The sequence below is a fragment of the Podarcis tiliguerta genome (genome assembly GCF_965153285.1).
Source record: "Podarcis tiliguerta genome assembly, chromosome: 13".
Taxonomy (NCBI): Eukaryota; Metazoa; Chordata; class Lepidosauria; order Squamata; family Lacertidae; genus Podarcis; species Podarcis tiliguerta.
In genome coordinates this window covers 14,243,090-14,270,988 of record NC_139546.1, presented here as the reverse complement: position 1 = coordinate 14,270,988, position 27,899 = coordinate 14,243,090, and the positions used below count along the sequence as shown (strand labels likewise).

Genomic DNA, 27,899 nt, shown 5'->3' with positions numbered 1-27,899 from the left:
GCTGAAGCTGTTTCAGGTGAGCCTAGTCTTGGGTTGCTAAACAGCCAGTATGCAAGGAGATGAAACTGGAAGGGTTGGTGCTGAAGGTACAGGAAAAGGAAATGGGTGAAGCAATTGAAGGCAGAGGGAAGACAGAAGCAGACAGCAGCCATTTCAGAGTGACTTGAAATACGAAACATTCACCAGCTGTGGATGTTGCGGCTTGCGGGTGTAGTTTTCTGGTCTGCAAATGGAGATATTCCCCGGCCTAAGGACTACTCTCATTTAACATCAGGTTTACACAAACATTGTGGTGGTGTTTTTCATCATTCTCATCAAAAGTACTTTTAGAAATCCCACCCTCACTCCCGTGCTCCAAAAATATAGTGGAGCTTTTGTGCTCAGCAAACAATTGCTATGTTCTTGTAAACAGAGCTGGGTTTGCGTTGTGGTTAAGAGTGGCAGCCAGGATCCCTGCTTCAAATTTCACCTTAGCCGTGAGCTCGCTGCGATCTTAAGGAAGTCACTGTGTGTTAACCTCAGGCCCAGCAACTGCAGAATGGGGAAAATAACTGGTGTCAGTTGATTGGCAGAGCTGTCAGGCTCACAAGATCCTCAGATGTGTAGCACTTCAAGGCTTTTCGCACTCCCTAGAAGCAGTGCTTTCTTTGTGATGGTACTCACCATTACAGAGTACTGTCACCTCTCCCCCTCTGTCTTTGGCAACCATTCTATGCTGGAACTCACAGCGCAAGATATGGGCTCATTTTACCAAAATAATAATAATGAAGCACTTCCTAAAAGCAAGCCAGATTCAACACAGTAGGTGTTTTCCATCCGCAAACATGCTTTGGGTTGCACTGCACATAATACAGTCATATCATGGTTCTCGAATGGCTTAGTCGATGAACAAATTGGCTCCCGAATGCCAAAAACTAAGAGTTCTGGTTTTTGAACATTTTTCGGAAGCCGAACATCCAACGTGGCTTCCGCTTGAGTACATGAAGCTCCTGCAGCCAATCGGAAGCCACACCTTGGTTTTCGAACGGTTTCGGGAGTTAAACGGACTTCCGGAACGGATTAAGTTCGAGAACCAAGGTTCCACTGTATCTGAAGGCTGAGTATTAGTACTTCTTATTTACTCTGCTTCTTTTCATATTGGCCCAGAGCAACCTTGAGGGTGCCTTTAATGCAGGAGTGGAGATCTCAAGGCTCTGCATATGTGATTGGACACCAACTCCCATCAACATCAGCCAGTGTGGCCAGTGGGCAAGAATTATGGTAGCTGTAGTGCAGCAGCAGCTGGAAGTCCACAGGTTTTACATCTCTTACTTTAGTGTGTTAGATGTCCTTGCCGCTTGGACTCCAATGAGATTCATTCACAACATCCGCTGCTCAATTTTTTGAACTGCTTTTTAAAATCTAGTTTTAATATTGTCCAACCCTTCAGCTTAAAAACTGCAAAATCTGCCTCTCTTTCTTTCTTTCTTTCTTTCTTTCTTTCTTTCTTTCTTTCTTTCTTTTAAGCTTGGATTGCTTCCTTCTCCTCCATTAAATGCTGCCCTCAAGAACAGTATGGCTACCAAATGAGCTCCGACTCAAATAATTTACTTTGCAGTCTGTTAAACAAGTGCAAGCTTCAGGATTATTCCCACCCCCCATTTCAGCAAGGTTTCCTCTCTATTTGAGAAGAAACACTGGAGATGTTGCTGAAGAGGAATATGCATAATGCCAGAGTCTCTTTCGAGACAGATATAGAGACATGGCAAGGTTTATAGTTTCCCCTTAGTGTTAATGAGCAAGCATCTTCCCGAGGAAATGGCTCTCTGCAGAAGTGCAGAACACCTCCACTCGAAACAGCCATTGAAAACTTGCTAATGTCAGATTTATCTGTCACTTAAGCATTTGTATGCTGTTGGAAAGTTGATTTCTGCTGACAAAGGATGTCGGTAAAGGAGGCAGCCAAATCCTTGCTAATGACAGGGCCTTGTCTGCAAGAGTATGTGAGGCAAAGCAGCTTGCCAGAAAAGACCCTTTTTTCCTTTTTTTCCTTTTTTTTGAAAAGTTTTTATTGTTCAAATAATTCAGCATTGATACACACATATTGCGAATATACAATCATACAAACATACATTTCATACAATCCTTTAAAATGTTCAAACATACCTACACTCAATCTCACAGATAATTCCTTTTCCCATCACCACCCACCACCCCTCACCCCACCTTTGTGTTAGACTTCCAATCTACTCAATTGCAATTTCTTCCCACTTCTATTACTTTCTTTCACACACCTTTAACCTAATTTCATGCTTCTTTTCCTATTACACATTGTTATCCATCTTATTTAGTATTTCAGTATTTAAAACGGAACTTGTTTATTCTAATAGGAGTTCTGATTTTTCAATATGGCTTTGCAAGTATCCTTTAAACACCTTCCAGTCCCTGTCTATCTTCTCTTTTGAGATCTTCCAATTTCTCCCATTGTTTTGGATATATTGTAGTACTCCAATAATTTGGCAAGCCACTCTATTTTTGTCGGTATACTACCACTTTTCCAATTTTTTGCAATCCCTCCCGAAGCTGCGCGTCCCTCCCGAAGCTGCGCGCTCGGTGGAAGAGGACGACCATCCCAGATAGGAGGAGTGTACCGTTCTTCGGTCAAGGGTATACGATAGCTGCGCTCCCCTGCTAGAACCTCCAAACAAGCCAGAAAAGACCCTAACTACCCCTTTAAAATATACATTTCATTTTCAATTTGTTATTTTATCTATACATTACTTATAAAAAGCACCCTGAAATCATTACATAAACCATCACAAATAATTCAGCCATGAAAGTAATGTTGAAGGGCAGTTCAGGTGTCGTAATCTCAGTTCAGCAAACCATTGTTTATTAATGCAGGCTGCATCCGCCTTTCCTTCTCTCATATGCTGGCTTTGATGCTTCAATCATGGCAACCCACAATTTCCTGTTACATGTGAAACTGAGATGGATTAATTTTAGTTTACTAACCATTTTATAGTCCTGGCTTCATGACCTTATTAGTAAACCAGGATTAACTGAGATCTGGTTGTATTAGGAAACCATGGTTTAACAAACCACTATAGAAACAGTCACTCCACTGTGGGAGGGCAGGAACAAAGAGGGGAGTACCCAGGCACAGTGCTTGTTCTCAGCTTAATAAACCATGGTTTTATTTCGTGGAGATCGTTAATGTCTGAACTAGTCCACTTAAATGAAACACAAGCAGATTAGAGGATGTGAAAATATTTTATGGGACAAACCTTTCTAAATGCCTGCGTGGTTGGCTATAGATACAGTGATGCCTCGCAAGACGAAAAGACTCTGTTCCAGGAGTCTTTTCGTCTTGCGGTTTTTTCGTCTTGCGAAGCAAGCCCATTGACGGAGTAGCGCTATTAGCGCTATTGACTTTTTAAGGGCTAAAAACGGCTTTTTAAGGGGTGGGCTTTTAGCAGCTTAGCGATTCAGAATAAGGGGTTTTGGAGCAAAAAAAAAAATTCTTTTTTTTTTTCGTCATTTTTCGTCTTGCGAAGCAAGCCCATAGGGAAATTCGTCTTGCGAAGCGACTCTGCAGACGGAAAACCCTTTTGTCTTGCGGGTTTTCCATCTTGCGAGGCATTCGTCTTGCGGGGCACCACTGTAAGTTTGGTTTGGAAACCTGTTCCACAATCTTGCAGTTGCTGTATACAGGGGTACCTCAGTTCTCGAACAGAATCCATTCCGGATGCCCATTCGGCTTCCGAAACATTCAAAAATCTAGGTGCGACTTCCCATTGGTTACAAGAGCTTTGTGCACTCAGCGGAAGCTGTGTCGCACGTTCGGGTTCCAAAAAACGTTGAAAATGAAAGCATTTACTTCCGGGTTTTCGGCGTTCAAGAACTGAAACGTACGACAACGGAGACATTTGGGAATCAGGTTAAGAACTTGATTCGTTCTGGAGGTCCGTTCTTAACCTGAAACTGTCTTAACCTGCGGTACCACTTTAGCTAATGGGGCCTCCGGCTGCCGCCGCACGATTTCTGTTCTCATCCTGAAGCAAAGTTCTTAACCTAAGGTACTACTTCCGGGTTAGCAGAGTCTGTAACCTGAAGCGCCTGTAATTCGAGGTACCACTGTACCATATTCTGGCATTCCAGGGATCTAAGTTTCTTTAGTTCCTGAGTGTACACGGTGACTTAAAAACCCCAAAAACCAAACGATGCATGTCCTACGGTAACTAAAAGCAAAATTCTGAACGTAACACACTTATGACCTCAAAATAAAGCTCCATTCATGGCATGTTGCTGCCTGATAGTGGCTGTGCAATTGTCTTCTCTGGGATCCCCATTTTCTCTCAAGGTGCCTACCATCTGGAGACCCTCCTCTTTATCTAGCAGTAGAATGCTTCTGAAGTTGTTGTAGGCTGGAGACAATGTTCCTCTCATCCTGACTAGATAACCATGGAATTCCAAGAGTAGCAGCAAGTTGTGGCCGTGCTCTAGAAAAATGTGTGTTGAATGCAGTAAGGATGTAAGCCGCCCGAGTCCCAAAGATCTAAAGGTGGCTGGTCTTGCTGCTAGTTTTCTTAGGCTACCTGCTGCTCCCAAATCCTTTGTGCACACTCACAAACAGATGGTGGCTGATTTGGCTGCTCTAGCCAGAGTTTAAATTCACCGACAGCAGCATTATGGAGCTGTCAAAAGATCCATCTGCCCCAAGCAGCTGTCCTGGCATTTGCCTGTCTGCCTCCTTGGGAAATTCTGTGCCTCCTTGTTCTCAGGCAGACATATAACTTTGCTGCTACCGCTGTTTTATTGGGACAGGAATGGAAGGAGGACCATCTGCCTGATAGCTTTAATCAGAAAAGGTTACTTCTCTCCCCCAGCCTCCCCACAAACCTTTTCTTATCTTTTTAGCTGATAGTTTTCTGGCTGTTTCCAGAGGCAGTTCTGGGCTGTAGATAGCTACTTCGGGTTTCTTGGACACAGGTCATGTGCATTCATTGTGTTTGTGTGCGAGAGAGAGTGAGTCAGTGACTCTTGTCTTTGTGTGTGTTCCCAAACCCTCCAATGAGTAAGGCTGAAAGACTTTACTTAATTAATTTTTACTACATTTCTGTTTAACCGCAGATCTAAGAGTGCCTTTTTTTTAAATCATGACTCTTTCACATACCGGGATTTATTTTGGTCTGTTTAATTGTTCTCTGAACAGGAGAATCTTTATGAAAGCTTGAAGCTATTCAGCTAGTTGACAGATGACCCATTCTGTACTTGTAACCAAAAACTGCTGTTTGGTGTTTTTAAAAAGTAGGTTTGAAAATAAAATACCATTCATTTGTTTCAATGCATTTATTTTTTATCTGATGCATTTTGAAATCAAAACCATTGAAGAATTACTAGGTGCTTCACCATCAATCATTCTCTTTTCTTAAAAAATAATAGCAAAACCACCCAAACAATAAACTATCAATTTTAGATATCCTGTAAGCCTGCTAGCGTGGGCGGAGTATACATATAACAACAACAACAAACATGTCTTTAAGCAAGCAGAATAACCCACAATCCACAGTGCATCCCTATCTGCATTTTTTTAACAAGTTGTACAAAAAACCTTGTAGTTTGTGTATATTTCTTGATCAAGTAGCTGCTGATTTGCCTTGCATATACATGTTCATTCTGTGAAATTAATTATACAGCTACCAAGCTTCCAATACAATGAATAGGCAAGTGTGGATACTTGATTACTTATGAACAAACACTGTCACTTTAGTGGCAGAATTACGTATATATTTGAGTCAAGAGGGATAAAACAACTTTTACCACATTATATGTGTTTTTATGCTGGTTAGTGTCTGTGTCGGATCTGAATTGCTTTTTATATTGCTGCTTTTAAAAAATAGTTTTATATCTAATGTTTCTATATATTCAAATGTTTCAACTGTTTTTATATATTGTGTTATTCTGCTTTGATCGTATTGGAAGGCCCCATGAGAAGCGTCTCGTGAATGAAATTACGCCTGCAACAGTGGGCATCGGAAATTATAACGTATAATCTTTGATAAATTACAATATTTCAATGGGCTTCTTTTTCAAGATGCCGTTGTGGTATTTTCAAACCTGCATAACAAGCCACCGTGAGCCTCTTGCATAGAATTGTAGAGTTGGAAAGGATCCCGGGAGTCCAACTCCCTGCAATGCAGGGATCTCAACTAAAACATCCTTGGCAGATGGCCACGAAGCCTCTGCTTAAAAATCTTAAATGAAAGAGAGTACACCACCTTCTGAAGGAGTCCATTCCACTGTCAAGCGGCTCTTACCATCAGAAAGTTCTTCCTAATGTTTAGTCAGGATATTATTGTGTCGCATGTTCTCACCTGCACATGGTCACCCATTCTTCTGGTAAAGGTGTAAAGCACTTGGATGGTCACAGCAAACCTGCCCCCTTCTTTCCAGCTGTAGTGGCTGCAGCATAGGCCAGCAGACTGAGACTCTTTAATACGATACGATATCTTTATTGTCATTGTCGCTTGCGGAACAATGAAATTGAAAAACTACATAAAACTACCACAAAACTACATAAAACTACCACAAAACTACATAAAAACTACATAAAACATTCAAAAACCCCTAAAAAACTCTAAAACCCCATTTTAAAATACACTATACTACAGAGACCCCTTATGCTGCGTTTAGAACCAGAATTGCATTAGCGTAGAAACTGTTTTTCAGGCGGCGAGTCCTGGCCTTTATAACCCTATACCTTCTTCCAGAAGGCAGAAGCTGAAAGAGATCATTTCCGGGGTGCGTACTATCATGCGCTATCTCTGCCGCTTTCTTATGGCACCTGGCAGCATAGATTTGATCTAAGGTGGGAAGAGTGCATCCAATAATTCTCTCTGCACTCTTTACAACCCTGGATAGCATTGTTTAATAACAAGGAATATTCTTGGTAGGTATCCTGCGATGGAGCTTTCCGTTTGTGGCAGATCAGCAAGAAAAGAGTTCAAGTTTCCGTATTCAGCAGACTCCACATTCTGATCAGATATTTCTCAGCATTTCCAGTATCTCATTCTGATAGGGCATCTGCACCTACAGTTAGTTTATTCCCCCCCCCCCCCATGTATCCACCTGATGCTATGTGTTTGGTTTTGATATTGGTCAAAGCTTAACTTCCCGTTGAAATGTGAGCTTTTCCCAAAAGGCTGGCCCATTCAGGTCCAAGCTTTATGAGAAAGTGATACGTAGGGACAAAAGTGTATTTGTAGCCCAATAGCATACCCGCACCCATGTGGATCGTTGAGATGTAGCTCAGCAGTAGCCATTCTGTGTTTGGATCATTGGGGAAGTGTTGTAACAGAATATATACCACTATGCTGAACCACCCAGTTCAGATGTGGCATCTCCTACACTTCCTGTTTATTACCATGTTGTCCACTGTCACAGAATTATGTACAGAACTTCTGAGCTCTCAACACTATCCAAATGCATTTTCCTCTTCCCCAGTCCTACAAAGCTGCCTTTATTCCAGCATGATGTAACCTTGGAGGCGGGGAGGATCGAGGAAGCCCCTGTGTTTGTGAAATAGGTTTGTAAGTGCAGTAGAATTCATCCAAGTAGATCCTTCTGTGTGGATTCTTTGAGGCCTTCCTGGAGCTTTGCGCTGTGTATACTAGTGGCTTTCAAACTTTTCCAGTGATCCACGGGATTCCTCAGAAACTTGTCAGTAGGAACATTATTAATGGCAGATAAGCTTCCCTGAAAAACATCCCATCTTACCCTGTAATGCATGGGCATAGGAGAGAATTTCAACTCTCAATGATGCATGGTGATTTTGGAGGCCCAGTAGGCCTGGTCAACATTCCCATGTGAACTGCATGTTTCATGGCAGACATACAGGGTTTTCTTGCCAGCTGAAAAAAATCCACGGAAGACTAAAAGCTTGAAAACAACTAGTGTATATATTTTATCATCAGGGCTAAGTATATCAATACATAGGGATGCGGGTGGCGCCGTGGGTTAAACCACTGTGCCTCTTGGGCTTGCTGATCGAACGGTCGGCAGTTCGAATCCTCGTGATGGGGTGAGCTCCCGTTCTTCAGTCCCAGCTCCTGCCAACCTAGCAGTTTGAAAGCACGCAGTACAAGTAGATAAATAGGTACCGCTCTGGCGGGAAGGTAAATGGCGTTTCCATGTGCTGCTCTGGTTTCACCAGAAGCAGCTTAGTCATGCTGGCCACGTGACCCGGAAAAACTGTCTGCGGAAGTGGACAAATGCCGGCTCCCTCGGCCTGTAAAGCGAGATGAGCGCCGCAACCCCAGAGTCAGCTACGACTGGACCTAATGGTCAGGGGTCCCTTTACCTTAGAGAGAGAGAGAGAGAGAGAGAGAGAGAGAGAGGGAGAGGGAGAGGGAGAGGGAGACTGAAAAAGCATTTACTGTCTCTCTGGCCCCAGGCCCTTGCTATGTCAGCTTCAAGACTGAGGTAATGACTCTGACTTGGCATAATTTGGAAGGCATCTGAGGTGCTTTTGAAGTGCCAAGCATTTATGAGAACAAGTTAATGAGGTCTTCAGCTCCTCAAACAGTGATTCACACCTTGGGTAGAGACTCCACATCACCTCTCCTATATGACCTCCAGCCAAAAGAAACCACACACACAGAAAAACATAATTGCATCTCCCATTCTGCCAAATTGGTGGAGTGGGTATCTATTAATATCCTGGCTTTACAGCTACAATCAAAGCGCCCCAGTTTGGCATGCCTGTGTTTGTTTTATTATATATTTTTTAATCCTTAAAGATGATCCACTGGCCAAGTGGTTATGCCATTTTAATAGAGTGGATCTGGAATAATGAGAGCCATTATCTTGTTACAGACCATTCTATCCCTAGTACTTATGATGTCAAAGCCACTTCCGGCCTGCCCAGGAGGTGGGGTTGCGGGCTTCACGCCCACCCCACGTGAGCGGGGGCTGGTTCAGCCCCCGCGAGAACAGGGGAATCCCGGCGCGTCTTCCCCCCAGCCAACCAATCGCCTGGCTGGGGGGGCGTGGCCTGCCCTATTTAGGGCCGGCGCAGAGGGGGCTCGTCCTGTTTTCGCCGGCTAGCCCCCACGTTTGCCCACCCTCCCTCCCTGTAGGTAGGCTTTAGGTAGGTCTCTGACTTTGCTATGGACTTTGCTATGGTTTGTCGCCGCAAGGGGCATGGTAGGAATTTTTCCCAATTGGCAACTTACAGCCATTTGGTTTTTCGCCTACCTCGTAGCAACTCATCACAACTCCTCGGCATTGGCGGTTAGGCATTGGTAAGAAGGGGTTAAGAGGATGGGGGGGGGGGAACGCCATCACCTCCCCCCAGTGAACGAAGGGTGGTCCGATAAAGGACTCCGGGGGGCGTGGCCCTGTCCGAAGCCTATGGAGGTGTGGGCCAAAGGCACGCCCCAGAGCGGTGACCCGGGGGAGCTCCTAGTTGACGTGCCTCAGCAGGAGACTCCCCCTCTATGGTGTTAACCCTTCCCGTGTCTCCAGCAAATGGGCTGGAGCCGGATAGTCGATAGGACCAATGCCTAAGCCAATGCCTCTCATTCCTGAATTCAATAAAGTTGTGGCCTAATTCACCTATTTAACCTTAAATTATGGTGTCTTGTGTCTTTATTTATCCTGGTGGGGGGCGGGAACTCGCCACGCAAACAAACATTTGTATTACCATGCTTTCTGTTGTTATAAGGTAGCTATGGATACTGTTGCACATACATTCTTTGCTCGGAATTGTGTTGTATCATTGCATTTATAGTCGTGCCATATCTGTAACAAAACCTATGATGCAGTGCAACTGTGGCCCAAGCGAGTTTCCAAAAATATATTTGTTTTATGGTTCTGCTGATTTTATTTTTAACTTTTGTAAACTGTCCTAAGAGTGATTGTTTGTGGAAGCGCGATATAAAATTCTGACCAGTAAATAAATTTATTTGGAGCTTTAGCAATTTGACATATGGCAATGCGGCAATTGCACTGCAGCAGTGCACACTTTTTGAAATGCCCTTGATTCTGGAACAATGGAGTAAGCACCAAACAGTTTCACCATCTTGGTACACAATAGTAAGGTTGACCATGTCTTCCAATAGCTTCTCCAGCTGCCTGCCCAGGCCCTTATCTCTTCCCCTGTCATCTCTACTGCTTCACATCTTCCCTTGATGAACCCCCCAAACCTCATTGTATTTGTGTTCCACAAGCTGTTCATTTTGTAACCTAGTAAGTCGAAAGGATCTAAAGCAGGCTGGGGAAAAAAGATGCTTGTGTGTGGGTGTTTTTGGATCCCCTATTCTTTTCCGTCTCTATTCATGAGGAGTCAGGAGGATGTTTCAGAAAAGTGGGTCAGGCATAACTCATCCTCTTCAAGCCCTGCTCAGGCCTTGTAGCCAAACCTCGTCGTATGAAAAGTGACAGCAGATATTTGTCAAAGTGTTAATGGTGACATTTAAACCAGATTCCTAGCCGTCTAGCTGTTTTTCTTAGTGCTTGACCTGTCAGCTCTTTGTCAGCATTCTATGTGATGTGCCTCGCTATATTAACTTTGTTTGTTATTAGGCGTGAAATATAACATCAGTGTGGGTACTGTTTCTCTCTCTTTGCATGAAAGATGGTGGATTCCCTCTGCTGGGTGAAGATTCACTTAATGAGCTTCAAGGCTGTGTCGGCCAATGCTTTGTGAAGCGACAGCCATTGGGATGAAAGCTACGTTGTTCAAATGGGGAAGCCATGTTCTCTTTGGCCTAGATTGGATTCTGCAGGCAATTTTATTTCTGTGGATGCTTTCAAGGAAAGCTGAAGTGGGATAGCAGCTGTAATGGGTGCCTGGGAAGGCCTGGGTCTACTTTAGATTACTCCCTCCGCCAGTGGTTTGTGGACATACCACACTTTTGTCCTTGAGGAAGACTTGGAAGATTCAGAAGCACCCAAAAAGTAAAGTGCTTCTGGCCACGCTTTGACCAACCATGCTGAAAAGCCCCAAGTAGAGTGTTGAATTTCTGTTCCATTTAGTTTTATCAGCTGGACTCTTTCTTCTTCTTCTTCTTCTTCTTCTTCTTCTTCTTCTTCTTCTTCTTCTTCTTGTCCAATGTGCCTTCTGTTTTAGAAAGGAAGTCCCCTTTCTATTCTACTGCAGGGAGTATCATTTCAACTGCTTACTTGTTTGAAAAGACAGAGAGCTTATGACTAATGGATTACTGTACAGGAAATCTACTTTCTGTGTCTTTGGGAGGATTCAAGTGGGAGCAAGTTCACAGCAGCACCCTTGTGACACTGATATAGAAATCCCCGTTTCCTCATATCGCTCAATAGCTGCTTTGACTAAACAATTCAGTGCATAACCCAGGTGCCAAAGACTGACGTTCCTGAAACCCTCCTGTGCTCAGCAGGTTTTTATAAGCTGAGGTTTTGATGTATTAACAGAGCAAGTGACTGGAGCCTGCCTGCCAGCCTGCCTAGCCGGGCCTGTCTCCTCCAACCTTCTCTTCAGTCAAGAACTGGAAATTCTGGCTTTCCTGATAGACAGTTGTCTGCCAGAAACGTGACTAGGTGAAAGCTGTGGAGATCTCGAAATGGCAATAGGCCATGGCTGTCCCTCCAACAGAAAAGTCAAGCAAATCATAGTCTAATTTCTGTGCCAAGGAAAGACTTGTTTTGTACTTGAAATTGCAGAAGCATACACGATGTTTAAGCTATGCAGAAAGTTGTTCTGTGCAGAGGCTGCTTAAATGTGTTCAAATCTTTCCTCACAACCATGAAAACTAGATATTTTGAAGGTTTAAGCTGAACGCGCTTGCCGTATTCTTGGCAGTGTTAAAAATTGCCCCCCTTTCAAGATTTTTTGGCAATAATAATCACCCTATTTGTTTTCATTGCTCTCTGTTACCTTCAATGGGCTTAAATTACCTTCAGTAATATAGTCAGCCAAATCTGACTATATTCTGTTATATCATTCCATTTGCAAGGCGATCCCTGATAGTATTGGGTTTCCCATGTGACAGTGCAAGAGAAAGAAGCAAACAGCAATTTGACAGGGGGGGGGGAGGCAACAAAATAGTGGCAGAGAGAAAGAATGAAACAAAGCAAGACTGAAAAAAAGTTTTTAAAAGAAATATTTCTATACTCCTCTCACCAAACTCTATTTTTGGCCCCAAAAGTCCAAACCAAATAATACCTGATGCAGCCGTAGCCTTAATAATAGTGTCCATATCACTTTTAAATTAACAGAGCTTAACAGCTGGGATGGTGCTTTTAGGTTTTTCTCAGTGGTTGGCCGATGATGAAATTGATGAGAGACTGATACATCCGGTCATTAGTTCTGAAAGATCTATTATTATAGCCTTGTAGAGAAGCTCAGGCTTTGTGTATCTTGAACCACCTGCATTTGTTCCTAAGTTGACTTTGCTGCTCTTTGTGAGTCTTTCAAACCCGGCATTTTAAGCAAGAGTCATGGCCCTTGTTTTTACCAGCAACTTCATTCCAAGTTCTGTCTGTCTGTCTTGACTATGTCATTCAATTGCCGCATGCTCTCTGAGGAAGGAGCAGAGGAGAATGACCTTATAAGAGTATTTGTTTGGGAGTGCATCACTGAGAGCCAGTGTGGTGTAGTGGTTAGGAGCGGTAGACTCGTAATCTGGTGAACCAGGTTCACATCTCCGCTCCTCCACATGCAGCTGCTGGGTGACCTTGGGCTAGTCACACTTCTCTGAAGTCTCTCAGCCCCACTCACCTCACAGAGTGTTTGTTGTGGGGAGGAGGGGAAAGGAGAATGTTAGCCGCTTTGAGACTCCTTCGGGTAGTGATAAAGCGGGATATCAAATCCAAACTCCTCTTAATGGCCCGTTCTCAGTTTTCTTGCACATTTCATCCCAGGCAAATCATGCCACGGTTGCCCTTTTATAACCAAAAAGTAATGTCACCATTCCAGATATTTTTACCTGGTGAAATGTTACTAAAACTCTTTACACAGCTATAGATATAGGAGGTGTTTGAGAAATTTGGAGACCTGAAAATGAGAACAATGTACTTTGTTTCAAGTCACCACTGCTCCCCACATGAACCAACCTAGACCCTGTGATCATAATCTGAGGCCCAGGACATTTTTGAGGACCGGGACATTTGCAGGAAAACCAAAAGGCCATAAAAAGGCCAAGATTATATCAACTGATACAAAAAGTACAACCCATAATCATTATGCTGCAAAATTTACAAGTGGATTTCTTAACTGTGCAAAATGATCACTTAAATATATTACACCTGGATTTTTATTTTTATTTTATTTTTAAAGAAATGATTTGGGGTTTGCAGGAAATCTCTTCTTGAGACCTTGGAGAGTCACTGCCACTTGGAGTAAGACGTTGTTGGGCCGTGAGAAGCAGTGATCTGACTCAGTATAGGGCAACATGTGCCAGGTGGGAATGCAATTTGAAAGCCGACAGGTGAGTTTGTCAACTGAGAAGCCCTAGAAAGCTGAGCAGCCCAAGCTATGCCTCATGCTGCTTTGGCATTGCACTCTGCTGATTCATAGGAGGCGGAGGCAGCACTGCGGACTGACTTCCCTGTCTTGCAGACCTCTTTGTACCGTGAGAACCAGATTGGGCGGTGGCACAACCAGGTTAATGGCACAAGCCCTGTGGGAACTGATGTCTGTTTAGAGCTTGATGATTTTCACTATATAGGCACTGTTGTTGGTGCAACGTCGGGACTTCAAAGCTGGAAATGCTAGGAATGCTGCCAAAGGACGCAGTCAGCAGGCGCACACATTAGGACATAGGGATTGAGAAGGGAGAGAGCTGAACATTTGCCAGTGAGCTGCCCTTGACGTTATCTCATTCCTTACACACACTTCCAAAGATTTCACAACTCAGGATTCCAAAGAACTGAAGGATCCCACAGAATTGTTGCATCTCTATAGCATGGCTATCACCTGGGGGCTCTGCCGGAGCTGAGAAACAATTGCTTGCCACTGGAATGGGCGTTCAGGGGGTAGAGAGATTCCCTATGCTAGTAGGCCAGGCTGCGGTGTGGTCTTCTGCATCAATGAAGGATGCCACACGTAACAACTGAGCCCAGAGTAATGCCTGGAAATCTTTATCAGCGCTGTGTGTCTGTATCCTCTCAATTTTTTATTTGTGCAGTGTCCGCAAAAACTCAGGTGCCATTATTGATAAAGATTACTAAACTTCTGTCATGCAAGCAAATCCATTTCCGCATTCTGTAGCACCCCTGTTTTATCATCTTAACCTGGTGAGCACATGTTTCGGAGCTTAGGTATCACATCAGGGCATCACGGACTTGCCTACATACTGCAGTAGTGCTGTCTCACAGTACTGTGGACTAGATTCGGGGTAGTCCCATCTGCTCAGCAAAAGATGGGAAAGAGAGCCTTGTGTTGTGAGAGGTACCAGTGAACTCTGTGCTCTGACTAGGGTACTGGGGACACTGCTTTCCATTTGCATGTCCCATGGTTGTGACTTGGGCTAGAGTCATGAAAACAGGAACAGGAAGTCGCTGACAGATTGCTGCTTTCCCATAACAGCAACAAGGGAAGCATGGTTTTAAGCCTTTAGTTGGATACAGTTTGAGAATGACAGAGGTAAAAGTGGCCTTTGCTTCTTTGGCCTACTATTCCAAGCATTACCATGGGGAACCTGGCATTCTGTGATGGGGACAGCCAGCCTGCAGTGAATAAGCTAAATGTAGTCCCTGCAGTAATTTGTGACGTGCCTAAGATTCTATTCATGTCATGGGGGTGGGGGTTTGCTGTGGGTTAAACCACTGAGCCTAGGACTTGCCGATAAGAAGTTCGGCGGTTTGAATCCCCACGACGGGGTGAGCAGTTCGAAAGCACGTCAAAGTTCAAATAGATAAATAGGTACCACTCTGGTGGGAAGGTAAACGGGGTTTCCGTGCCCTGCTCTGGTTTGCCAGAAGCGGCTTAGCTATGCTGGCCACGACTGGACCTAATGGTCAGGGGTCCCTTTACCTTTACCTTAAAGGACGGGGGTGCTGTTTTCAAAGGAGATAATTCGCAGTCTAATGCTACATATATGCTTTGGATTTTATATGCCATGCCACCCAACGAAAGGATGGGTGGGGTCAAATCACGCCTGCAACCCAGGAACTGCTTTCTGCTGCATTAGATAACATTCCCAGGATTCTCAACTTTGCCTGTAAAGGAAGACTGAAAAAATTGTGTGTCCTTCATTTAAAAAACAAAACTTTTGATGTGACTTTTTCAGACGAAAACCTGCATAGCTGCTATCGAGCCTTTGATGCACTTATTTCCAGGGACCAGAAGCTTATGCGGCGTTATTTATTCTTTGCTACTTTGACTTCCTGCAAGCTGCAGTTTAAATTGATGCTTATGGTTTAATGGATGTATTGTAGGTGGTTGATTAATCATGCCAAGCAATTATATTTGTAATTAGTTAGAAGCTAAAGTTTTTCTTAATCCACTTGATTTCTATAAGAAAATGTGAGTGGATTCAAAGAGAGAGAGAGGAAGGGAGGAGTTTTGAACTCTAAAAGATTGAGCAATGAAAACTCCTTCCTTGGAACTTTTCAAAGGCAGGTTCAGTAGGGCCATGCATAGATGTTTATATATTTGCCATGTTTTCACTCATAAGAGAGAGTTGCCAAATGGCCTGTGTAATTTGAACCAGGCCAAGATACACTGAGTGCATTCATATTAAAGGGAAGAGCACATCTTTGCTTTTCATATGAAAGGTCCCAGGTTGCGTTCCAGGCATTTCCAGGTAGGAGATGTCAAAGGCTTCTAACCCTGACAGGCATGTGTGGATCAAGGGATGGGGAGCCCATATTGCTCCAGGTGTAACTGAACTCCAACACTCATAATTCCTGATGGTTCAGTATGCTTGCTGGGGCTGACAGCAGTTGGGAGTTCCACATTATCTGGAGGGGTTCTGCACCCCTAGTGTAGGCAGAACTGAGTTGGTTTGTCTGGTTCAGCATAAAGCATCATTGCTCTAGTCCCTTCTCTTTATTTTAGATAAAGGGAACCCTGACTATTAGGTTCAGTCGTGACTGACTCTGGGGTTGCGACGCTCATCTCGCTTTATTGGCCGAGGGAGCCGGCATTTGTCCGCAGACAGCTTCCAGGTCATGTGGTCAACATGACTAAGCCACTTCTGGCGAACCAGAGCAGCACACGGAAACACCGTTTACCTTCCCGCCGGAGCGGTCCCTATTTATCTACTTGCACATGACGTGCTTTCGAACTGCTAGATTGGCAGGAGCAGGGACTGAGCAATGGGAGCTCACCCCGTCACGGGAATTCGAACCTCCGACCTTCTGATCGGCAAGTTCTAGGCTCTGTGGTTTAACCCACAGCGCCACCCGCGTCCCCCTCTTTATTTTATTTTATTTTATTTATCTTTATTTTAACACAGGGCTAATCATTGCTGAAACTTTAATACAGACATAACCACTGCTCTATCTTCTCTGCCAGCATATGCTATAGCTGCTTGCAGAGTACACATTCCCCCAGCTTTTCATCCAGATTTTGCTGGCTACTTGGAGGCTATCCCAAGATCAGCAACGACACAATGCGCAAAGACTCATATCTATGAATTCGCATCATGGTCCTATGTATGCTCAAGTATTGTCAGTGAGGAGAGTACTGGTTTTAGAGTACTGCATTAAAGCAGCAGTCCGTGCACTCTAAAAACCCCTCTGCTTGCACACCTAAATAAAAAGTTCCGGTTGCAATTGCAAGGTGGGCTTTGGCTGAAACAACTCGTTTTGAAATCTTAGGATGAGACATGACTTTTGACTTCTTTGTTTTCAGCTGTCTGACCCAGTTTTATGTTATGGCCCTAGGGGAACTCCTCCAGGCTGCCTTCTCATCATGCAGTGACTTCGTGCTTGAGCTGCTAATTGTTGTGTAGGATTCCCAAGCTTTAGCCATAAGACTTACTGCTTACCGTATTTTTTGCTCTATAAGACTCAGTTTTTCCCTCCTAAAAAGTAAGGGGAAATGTGTGTGCGTCTTATGGAGCGAATGCAGGCTGCACAGCTATCCCAGAAGCCAGAACAGCAAGAGGGATTGCTGCTTTCACTGCGCAGCGATCCCTCTTGCTGTTCTGGCTTCTGAGATTCAGAATATTTTTTTTCTTGTTTTCCTCCTCCAAAAACTAGGTGCGTCTTGTGGTCTGGTGCGTCTTATAGAGCAAAAAATACGGTAGTTGCATACGCTGCATGATTAACATAGTGTGGGGAAGTGAATAGCTGCTGCCCTCGCCCCAGACCATAATGCCAATTGGGCAGGGATGGAACATGCTATGTTTCACCTAAAAGTGGTAAGTTTTGATGCAACTGCATTGTGATCTAATGCTACACTGTGAGGAACCACCAAAATGCGGTTTGCGCTTCCGCTGCACGATGGCAACTCACTTTAAAGATTGTTATTTTCTTTTATTTTCATAAATTTATTTAATTTTCAGATTTTGAAATTTACAAACAATTGTTAAACAACCAAACCCTAAAGAGAATTCCATAAATTCTCAGGGACTTCCCTCCTCCCCTTTGTGGGTCCTTATGTTAACTTTTTTCCTTTTGCATCTTCTCTGTTAATTTAATTCTATTAAATCTCCATTACAACCGTAGCCCAATGTTCCATTACAAGTATCATTCCAATCCTACTAATAGTTTTAATTGTTTACAGTGATTTTTAAGATAAGTGATATATTTTTCCCATTCCTTATTAAAAAATATTGGCCTTCTTGATTCCTAATTCTTCTGGTCATTGTTGCCATTTCAGCATAGTCCATCAGTTTAATCTGCCATTCTTCTCTGGTAGGGACTATGTCTTCTGGGCTAGTAACATCCAGGCTAGTAACATTTCTGGGCTAGTAACATTGTGGGACGCGGGTGGCAGTGGGACGCGGGTGGCGCTGTGGGTAAAAGCCTCAGCGCCTAGGGCTTGCCGATCGAAAGGTCGGCGGTTCGAATCCCCGCAGCGGGGTGCGCTCCCGTTGCTCGGTCCCAGCGCCTGCCAACCTAGCAGTTCGAAAGCACCCCCGGGGGCAAGTAGATAAATAGGTACCGCTTACTAGCGGGAAGGTAAACGGCGTTCCGTGTGCGGCTCTGGCTCGCCAGAGCAGCGATGTCACGCTGGCCACGTGACCCGGAAGTGTCTGCGGACAGCGCTGGCCCCCGGCCTCTTGAGTGAGATGAGCGCACAACCCTAGAGTCTGTCAAGACTGGCCCGTACGGGCAGGGGTACCTTTTTAACATCCGGGCAGCAGTGGTCGCATACCTAGTCTCTTCTGGCCCCTTGGTATTTTGGCACCTAGAATTCATAGAAGAAAAGTTTTGGGTTTTTTAGAGTAGGTTATTTTATTTTTATTTTATTTCTTGCAATATTACATTCAGAAAGATAACATCCTTTAGCATTCTTTACATTATGTAAATATATATCCATATGTCACTATACCTTTTCTCCTTTTATGTCCCCATGACTTTCCTCCACCCGTGCTTGACATCATTTAGTTATTTTATATCCTTTAATGTTGTGTTAAAACAAAGTACTTTACATAATAAACCATAGTATCTTTTCCGTCTTTTAACCTGACTTTACGAACTTCAGTCTAAGCATATCAATAAATTTCTTTTGGAACAATACTTTGCCATATATTCTTCTACACATTCCCCTTCTTTCCTTAGTTTTTGATTAGGTTGTAATCTAATTGCTGCCGTCATTTTAGCCAGTTCAATAAATTCACAGGTTATTTTAAACATTTTTTTCAGTTCATTGTATATCATCTCCCAGAATTCTTTTGCTGCTTTACAAGTCCACCACATGTGATAAAAGGTTTCTTCTTTTTCCTTACATCTTCAGCATGTATTTGACCTTGTTTTATACATTTTAGCTAATTTGCTAGGGGTTAAATACCAGCGATACATCATTTTCATATAATAACCTCTCCCATGCTGCAAGTTGTATATTAGGTCCAAAGTCTCTAGTTCAGTGTATCATAACTGATTTAACCTGTTCGCCTTTCATAACAGCTCTTTTTCAAATTTAGAGGTTTCGTCAGAAAAGCCTTTTTGTCCATCTTGACTATATCTTTAAGCTGATGGTATTCTAACCAATCAGTTAATAGTCCTCTTATATTTCACTTTAAAGATTAGAACATGTTGCTAAGGAAGCATTATTACTATCAACCTGCCCTTGTTAACCACAGAGCTTATTGTCCTCTATCTCAGACAGCATCTTTAGCCTTCTGGCTCCTTTGGGTTCACAGCTCATCTGTCTCTTTTCAAACTCAAATTCCCAAAATAAAAGCAATTATGAGAATTAAGAGAGAGACTGTGTTGCTGCCGCTCCATGGGCCTTTTCAGATGTAATACCAAATTATGACTTAGAGCATGTGCATGAGCTTGGGCCTCACATTCTGCCTGCTTTTCTCTCTTCCTACGGCATTGCTACAAGGACGAGATCAGAATTTTCCTCATTATGGCTGAACATTTGGAGGGGGGAACTGTAGTTAATTTAAACAAGCCAGGACTAAACTGTGTTTTAGAATCTGGTTTGTTATGTGTCTTCCTTAGGTCCTCAAACACAATGTGCAATGCTGAATCCTTGCACTGTCTCAGCCACTGATGCGAGACTGGAATGGGGAGACACACAGTATAGTGGGCCGTGTTCAGTTAACTCAACGAGTTAGCAGAAGCCAGCGCTAAGGTTCCCAATAGTTCAACAGAGGTTCCTCTCCTCTGGAGGGTCAGGAGAACGCTCAGACAGCAAGCAGGCGGACAAGAGGGGGGAATTGTTTCGTCAACGCAAGCAATTCTGCTTACTGATGGAGCTATCTTCTTAACACCACGCTGAATACAGTCTGGTGACTCCATGTTGTATTGTAGTACACATTCTGCGGAAGGCAAGGGAGAGCAGAGAGACTTGGAGCAGCAACAACTCTGTCTCTCTTACTAAAGTCTAGTTCTGCCTGTCCCTCTGTTCATCACCCTAAGTTTCTTCTCTGTTCACAGCAATATTCCACTTCCTTAGAGCTGTCCAACTGTCGGGTCTCTGTGGCTGATATTTTCCCATCAGTGGTTACAATAATGGAAGATTCTGAGACGCTGCGGCAACTCAACCATTGCCTCGGCAGCGGAACTGCAAGCAGCGGCTCACCATAAATGTTGCTGGCTAGAAATGGCCATTGTAGTGCCTGCAGTTAGTGAAATACTTCACAGTTGTTTCTCCCATCCATAGCTCTAAGCCCCGTCTTTGAACCGAGACTCAGGAGGCTGGGACAGCTCAGTCAGTAGAGCATGAGATTCTTAATATCAGGATCGTGGGTCTGAGTCTCACACTGGGCAAAAGATTCCTGCATTGCAGGGGGTTGAACTAGATGACCCTCGTGGTCCCTTCCAGCCCTACGGTTCTGTGATTCTGTCCCAGCCTTTCGTTTCCTCCATTGCGTTAATGTTGGGTGATGGCTGTCTTGAAGAGGTTATTGGGCCAAACCTAGAATTTGTTATGCTCCTGCTAGAGTTATCACTCAGTCTTGGACCACACTTCTTATTCTATAAGTTTTGGCTGTGGAGGAACAGACAACAGAAGGAAATACATGACAGAGGGGGGACATCTCAAGTGATATAAACCCACAGGTATTCCTCTGCCCCTTCGTCCCCTGGCAAGTTTGATGTTTAGCATCTCTTGGCAAAATTGCAAATGTTTCGGTGAGACCTTCTTCCTCTGCAAAGTACATACTGTATTTTTTGCTCTATAAGACGCACTTTTCCCCTCCTAAAAAGTAAGGGGAAATGTGTGTGCGTCTTATGGAGTGAATGCAGGCGGGAGGCTCTGCTCAGTGCTCCCTTTAAAGAGCCATGTGGAGCGTGTGTGCGGCTCTTGGGGGCTTTTCCTTGAGGAGGGAGAAGGGCTGCCCTTCTTCCTCCTCGGGGAAAAGCCCCCAAGAGCCACACACACACTCTTTAAAGGGAGTGCACACACTCTTTGGGCGAGCCTTAGCCACGCGCAGCCTCTCCCGGGCGGGGGATGAAGACTCCCCTTGCCCAGGAGAGGCTGCGCGAGGCTATCCTATAAGCTGTGCAGCGATCCCGCTTGCTGTCCTGGTTTCTGGGATTCAGAATTCCACCCCCACCCCCCCTTTTCCTCTTCCAAAAACTAGGTGTGTATTTTAAGCTTGCTCTTCCCCTCCATCTGATGCCATGATGGCTGGCTTGAGCAGTAGAGCATTGAAATGTCTACCTGAAGTTGCGGGGTTAATGGATCAGTGGTTGCTAGGCAGCTGCTGAGTGCTTCCTCCCTCCCTCCCTCCCTCCTCCCCGCAGGTCTGATCTAGAGGTCTGAGGAGGCCTTTTAAGCATGTGCCCTGGCTACATGGAAGGAGCTGCTGACAGTCCTTTAACCAGCACAACCACGCATGGACAGGGGCTGGCCATGTGAGACTTCCCCACAGATTCGGCGTACCTGCTGCTAGTCAGGACTTCCACAATATGCCCTTGCTGTGTGCTGAGTCACCCCAGCGGCACAACTCAGAGAAAAAGCATCTTCTGTGTGTTTAGGCTTCCTAACAAGGGGCTGAATATGCAGCTAGGTCTGCAGTCCTAGCACTTGTTTCCCAAATCTAGGTTGTTGCTCCTGGTGTTCTGCATGCTCTCTGTCTCTCTCCTCCCCGTCCCCCTTTTGTAATATCCCAGAGCATAGAAATGTATTTTTGTTGGTGAAAGGAAAAAAAAAGTGGCACTGCCTAACATTCCTTTAAACATGAACCTTCTTAACTGGGCCACAAAGTGGGGAAAGGAGCTTTGCATTCTAAGACACAAACCTGAATGCCTGAGAGGAGGAGGAGGAGGAGGAAGGGGTACAGAGAAAGCAGAGGCAGCAGTCTGGGAAGAGACTCAGGCAACTGCCAGGGACACCAGCAGAACCTTTAAACACAACCAGTTTATCATGCAGGATCAGTCGGCTGCCTTCAAACACAGCCCTCACGTATTAATTAAATGCTCACATGTCCACTATAGCTGGGGTTTTTTTTTAAGCATACACATGCACCAAAGACACTTTGGTATGAAGTACAGAATGTAGAACGAGGGCAACAGAGGAGCCAAACGCTGACCTAGATTTTTGTTGTTGCTGTTTACTTGGCAAAGGCAGAAATGCAGAGCAAATATTGAAGTCAGCCTGGCAATAAGGATCCTCCTGTTCTTTTGGAGGCTTTCCTTTCTGTGCCAGGGGAGGCAATTTCCCCAAACAATCTCCTTATACCTTGTTTAACTGAAAAGGTTATGGGGATGCCTGTACATTTACTTAGCTTGATACCTTCTTGTTGAGAGCCAATGGGGTCAGTGGCATAGCCAGTCTTTACGTGCAGGGGAATTCACTAACTCACCAAGTGGGTTGAGACCCATCGGCTGCCCTTGTCTGTTTCAGCCAGCCAGTTGAAGCCATTCCTGGGGTGTGGCTGCTGTCACAGGCTGACAGCTTCTAGGAGCCACAGGTGAGAGCTGAGTGCCGGGCGGGAACCAAAGGTGGACAAACTACTCAGGAAGGAGCATGACATGCCCCCCACCAGAGATTCTTCCCTTCCCCTAACACCCCATACACCCTGAGAGAGTAGTCATGCTATAATGAATACTGAAAATCATTTTGTTTCCTGGTAAATGGCAGATGACAAGTGATTTCATTTTTCTTAATGGTTATTTTAATTTATGAATCATAACACTTGCCTAGGCTGCTGTATCACTGACATAGTCTGAGTTCTGCACAAACTCTGAATGAAGTCCCATAGGAAACAAAAATGTCTGCAGTGCATTTGTTTGAGGATTAAGATGCTGGTTTGCTTCTCCAGGACTCGTTGCCTTCCTTTTCTCTAATGTTTTTATGCCTGTCTAATGACCACTTAATTAGTCCTGATCTTGTATGCTGTTGATTCCTTCTGTATATTGGAATGATGTGATATTGCTGAGACACTCTCTGTCTTTTATGGAAGATAAAAATCAAGATTAATTAAGACTTTTTTAAAAAGATACCAGTCTATTAGTGGGACTATGTGATTACAATGAGTGGGAAGTAGCTAGTTTGGCATGTGTTTAAATTGCACCTTCTCCTGCCGTGAAATAGGATGGGGCTAAATTACCCTATGTCATCATCATTCTCTTTCCCCATGACTCTCACTTCCACTCCTTCCCACTCTCTCTTGGCTACTAGAAAGCTTTTGAGTCTGATCCTCCCTGAATATTGCCAGACTGGTTTGTGAAAAAGTTGCCTACAGACTGACAGGAACCCCAAACCCTAACCTTGACATAGAATCATAGAATCATAGAGTTGGAAGAGATCACAAGGGCCATCGAGTCCAACGCCAAGCAGGAAACACCATCAGAGCACTCCTGACATATGGTTGTCAAGCCTCTGCTTAAAGACCTCCAAAGAAGGAGACTCCACCACACTCCTTGGCAGCAAATTCCACTGTCGAACAGCTCTTACTGTCAGGAAGTTCTTCCTAATGTTTAGGTGGAATCTTCTTTCTTGTAGTTTGGATCCATTGCTCTGTGTCCGCTTCTCTGGAGCAGCAGAAAGCAACCTTTCTCCCTCCTCTATGTGACATCCTTTTATATATTTGAACATGGCTATCATATCACCCCTTAAGCTCCTCTTCTCCAGGCTAAACATGCCCAGCTCCCTTAGCCGTTCCTCATAAGGCATCGTTTCCAGGCCTTTGACCATTTTGGTTGCCCTCCTCTGGACACGTTCCAGTTTGTCAGTGTCCTTCTTGAACTGTGGTGCCCAGAACTGGACACAGTACTCCAGGTGAGGTCTGACCAGAGCAGAATACAGTGGCACGATTACTTCCCTTGATCTAGATGCTATACTCCTATTGATGCAGCCCAGAATTGCATTGGCTTTTTTAGCTGCCATGTCACACTGTTGGCTCATGTCAAGTTTGTGGTCAACCAAGACTCCTAGACATAGCTAGGCTCCCTTGTCCGTTTAGAGCAGAGGTAGGCAACCTAAGGCCCATGGGCCACAAGCGGCCCCCGGAGGTCGTTTAACCGGCCCACAAGCCACGCCTGAACCGAGCCACTCACTCGGCAATTCCCTGTGTGCGGTGCTAAACCGGTGCAGCGTGGCACGGGGACTCGCTTCCGTGGCGCTGGAAATCACGTCTGTGCAGATGCAGACGCTGAAAATCGCACATGCGCTCATGCACGTGTGGGATCTGACCCACGGAGGGATCTCTGCAGGAGTGAACCGGCCCAGGCGAGGTAAACCTTGCCGACCCCTGGTTTAGAGCTAAGGCAAGTTCTGTTGGTTATGCAAGTTGCAGTAGAAAGCGATATCCAAGGGGGTTGTTTTAGAGTAGGAATAGAACTAATTGCAGGGAGTTGGGCTTGATCAGGATGATGATGATGATGATGATGGAAGTTATTGTTCATTGATCATTAGCATCCATCTGTCTCAGGAGACAATGGAGTGCGCCTCCGGGGGTGAAGTCAAACCACTGCATTAGTAGCACCAAAGTTACCTCCCCATAATAATAATAATTTATTATTTGTACCCCGCCCATCTGGCTGGGTTTCCCCAGCCACTCTGGGCGGCTTCCAACAAAGATGAAAAATACACTAAAATGTCACATATTAAAAGCTTCCCTGAACAGGGCTGCCTTCAGATGTCTTCTGAATGTCAGGTAGTTGTTTATTGCTTTGACATCTGATGGGAGGGCGTTCCACAGGGCGGGCGCCACTACCAAGAAGGCCCTTTGCCTGGTTCCCTGTAACTTGGCCTCTCGCAGTGAGGGAACCGCCAGAAGGCCCTCGGAGCTGGACCTCAGTGTCCGGGCAGAACAATGGGGGTGGAGACGCTCCTTCAGGTATACTGGACCGAGGCCATTTAGGGCTTTAAAGGTCAGCACCAACACTTTGAATTGTGCTCGGAAACGTACTGGGAGCCAATGTAGGTCTTTCAAGACCGGTGTTATATGCCCCAGAGCGCAAGCCTGGGCAGTGAGCGTATGGAGGTCCAGGGCTGCTCAGACAACAAGACCCTTCTCTCAGCCTTGCGGATGTGGTCCAAAGGAAAGCAGAGCAGTATGTTTAGCACCAGCTTGGCTGCAGGAGTTGCCGATGGTGTCCAAGGCAACTCCTTGTCTTAGGGACTCCACTCCAGATTTGTGTAGGGGTTTTATTCCTTAGCCTTTTCTTCTCCTGAAGATATCCCACAAGGCAGCAGAGGTTTAGGAGCAGAGTCTTCCTTGTCCTAGTTGGGCTTCCCAGGTTGACAAGCCCCATCCGCCCCTCATGTCCCTACAGCATGAGCAGAAGCTGCCTTCTTGACCCTTGGACCCACTATTGGTCTTGTCCACTCAGTCCACCAGAGCCTGTTTTCACATACAGAGCCTGTTTTCACATACAGGGGAAGTTTTCACATACAGGGGAACTCAACAGAGGGTTTGAGACCCATTGGCTACCCTCACCTGGTTTAGCCAGCCAGTTGAAGCTGTACCTTGGGTGTAGCCAGTCGGTTGAGACCAACCAATTAGTTGAGGCCTTTGGAATCGAACACTAGTCATGCTAGGCCCTGCTGACAATTTTCTCTCTCTACCATATCTTGTGCTTCTCTCTGTATACCTCACGAGGGCTAGAACTTTGCTTTCTGTTTAAATAAGCTTCTCGTGCCATGAGTCACGAGTAACTTCAGTTGAGACAACCAAAGATCATCCCAAGCAACAGACATATCTCAGGGCACCACCGTCTCATTGCCTACTGCTTCATGTTCACTTGATGCTGATCTTGCCAGTACAGTTTGGCATAACCTTGATTCGGGATGTGATAGCATGGCAGTGAACAAAACTTCCAGGCTGTCAGCTTTGGTTTGGAGTCTTCGGATAAATTCTGTGTGGCAGATGGAAATTAAGTTCATGTGTGTGCATGTGCGCCTAAAAAATCCTGTAAAATGCTAATCAGGTGGGCGTCCTTTGAGAGTCTACGTGTCGGAATATCAGGCTCTCATCAAGTAAAGCCAATAACACCACCCTCATTTAATTAGTCTGCTAGCAGCACTGTTATCTGGAGGGAAAGAATTCATGTGGAAAAATGATGGTAGAAGATAGAGACTTTAAGGGCTCAAGCTTCTTTTAAAGCAGTTGTAAAAATTTTATTCAATCTTCTGAAACAAGCATAGGAGCAAACAGCAAAATATACCCTTTGCTGCTGGCTAAAAGTGAAGCTTTCATGAGGTGTTTACCTCATAAGTACCAGTAGAAAAGGCTACCGTTATAGACAGAGGCGGAAAGGCCCCTAAAGGTCCTTTAGTTTAATCTGTACATGTGCTTGTTTTTTATATTTCCATTTAAAACTTCTTTATACAGTCCAGTTTAAACTGACTTATTTGGGTTGTCCGTGAGGTGGTTGTGGGCACATACCTGTTTCTTCTTGAGCTTAACCTAAATGCTTATCAGTATGCAATTTCAAAAGATTCATTTATTTGGGGGGGGAGAGAGGATGCTAATTTTTCTCTTAGACTTTGGCCCTGTAAGTTTTCCTTTTAGATTTGTGACATTGCAGTTCAGCAAACCTGCTGTATATAAGGAAATTCAAAGCACTCAAAGGAAGTACATCAAACAAATCCTTCAAGATGAGTTCTTAGTGTTTTTAAGGGTATCATTCAAACTAGAGGGCAAAGACATTTAGAAAAATATTTGCTGTGCTGCCAACATTTGCAAAATCCATCTAGGAAAGGGCCGGGGGTGGGGGGAATGCAGAATCAGATAAAAAAAATACTGACAATAAAAAGATAGCATTAATTTAGTGAGGGGAAAGCCCAAATGGGTGTTTCTTTGGCAAGCCAACCCCTATGATGGTTCAGGATGCTACTACTCTTTGCAGGTGGGGGTAGGGGAGGATGTTTTCAGCTTGACGGTAATTACAGATCCAGTGCAGAAGGAAGATCTCTAAGCAAGAGCCCAGGTTTCCATGGCAACAACATCAGCAGCTGAATGACTTTCTGTCACACCAAGTTGGTGATTTAATGAGTTCATTACTGAATTCCAGAGGAAAACATGAAAGTCTATGTGAACCATTGCTGCTTCAGCCCCAGAGACACTGCAGTGTGTGTGTGTGTGTGTGTGTGTGTGTGTGTGTGTACAGAGGAATTGCATATGAATCACATTATGTCTGAAAGAAGGATTATGGTGGAAGCAGAAGGATGGGCCAGCCATCTCCCTAGTCTTTCCTGCTTGGAATGTTAATACTATAAATGTGCTCTAGCTTATTCGATGAAATAAGCTGAAAGGAAGTTTCTTCAACCAATATGGGGTCTTGCTTTTGTTTTGGGTACCCAATTTTGAAATTGAATTTTCCAGTGCTCAACAAGGGAAAGGAGAAACCCCTTGTTTTGTGCGGCTGCATTGAGTCATAATGTGTGGTGATGGGCCTCTTCAGGTTAAAAAAAGAAAGAAAAGAGGAAATAATACCAATGAAGGTTGAAGCTACTCCCCCTCCCATGACACATCGGGGATATTTGTGGCAAGGCCCAGCACTGAGTGTCTGTACCAAAAGGTGGTTTTCCTCACAAAATATCCCCTCTTTGTCAGAGCAGTCCTATTCATAGACGACTCTCAATGATGAATCCATTAACCATTCTAAGCAAGTTGAGACATGTAGGCAGCTCATGAGTGAGAAGGGAGTGCCTCTTTTTTCTTTTGTTATTTTACTGGTTTATGATTACCATTGTTGTAAGGGGGGAAAACTGCTCCTTTCCCCATATGGGGTATCCAAGAGCCTGTATAGAGTCCTTAAGTTGGTCCCCTATCAGAAGGAGAAAATAACAGAGGCCAACCAGAGAATACAGTGGTACCTCGGGTTAAGTACTTAATTTGTTCCAGAGGTCCGTTCTTAACCTG

At 44.6% G+C, this 27,899-nt stretch overlaps 1 protein-coding gene across 4 annotated transcripts in view; it reads left to right on the top strand.

Annotated features, from left to right (window-relative positions):
* Positions 1-27,899, top strand: part of MYO1D (myosin ID) — a 185,572-nt gene that overhangs the window by 130,431 nt on the left and 27,242 nt on the right. Inside the window, exon 23 of one of the 4 annotated variants that reach the window (XR_014503948.1) lies at positions 8,157-8,635. The exons of 2 other annotated variants lie outside the window; for them this stretch is intronic. Coding sequence is in view for 1 of the 2 variants with exons in the window: in XM_083407518.1 (XP_083263644.1) it covers positions 1,147-1,264 (118 nt within the window). In the remaining variant the exon portion in view is untranslated. Of the gene's footprint in view, positions 1-1,146; positions 1,280-8,156; positions 8,636-27,899 lie in introns of those variants that run through there. One more of the 4 variants, XM_083407518.1, reaches the window with a different exon arrangement.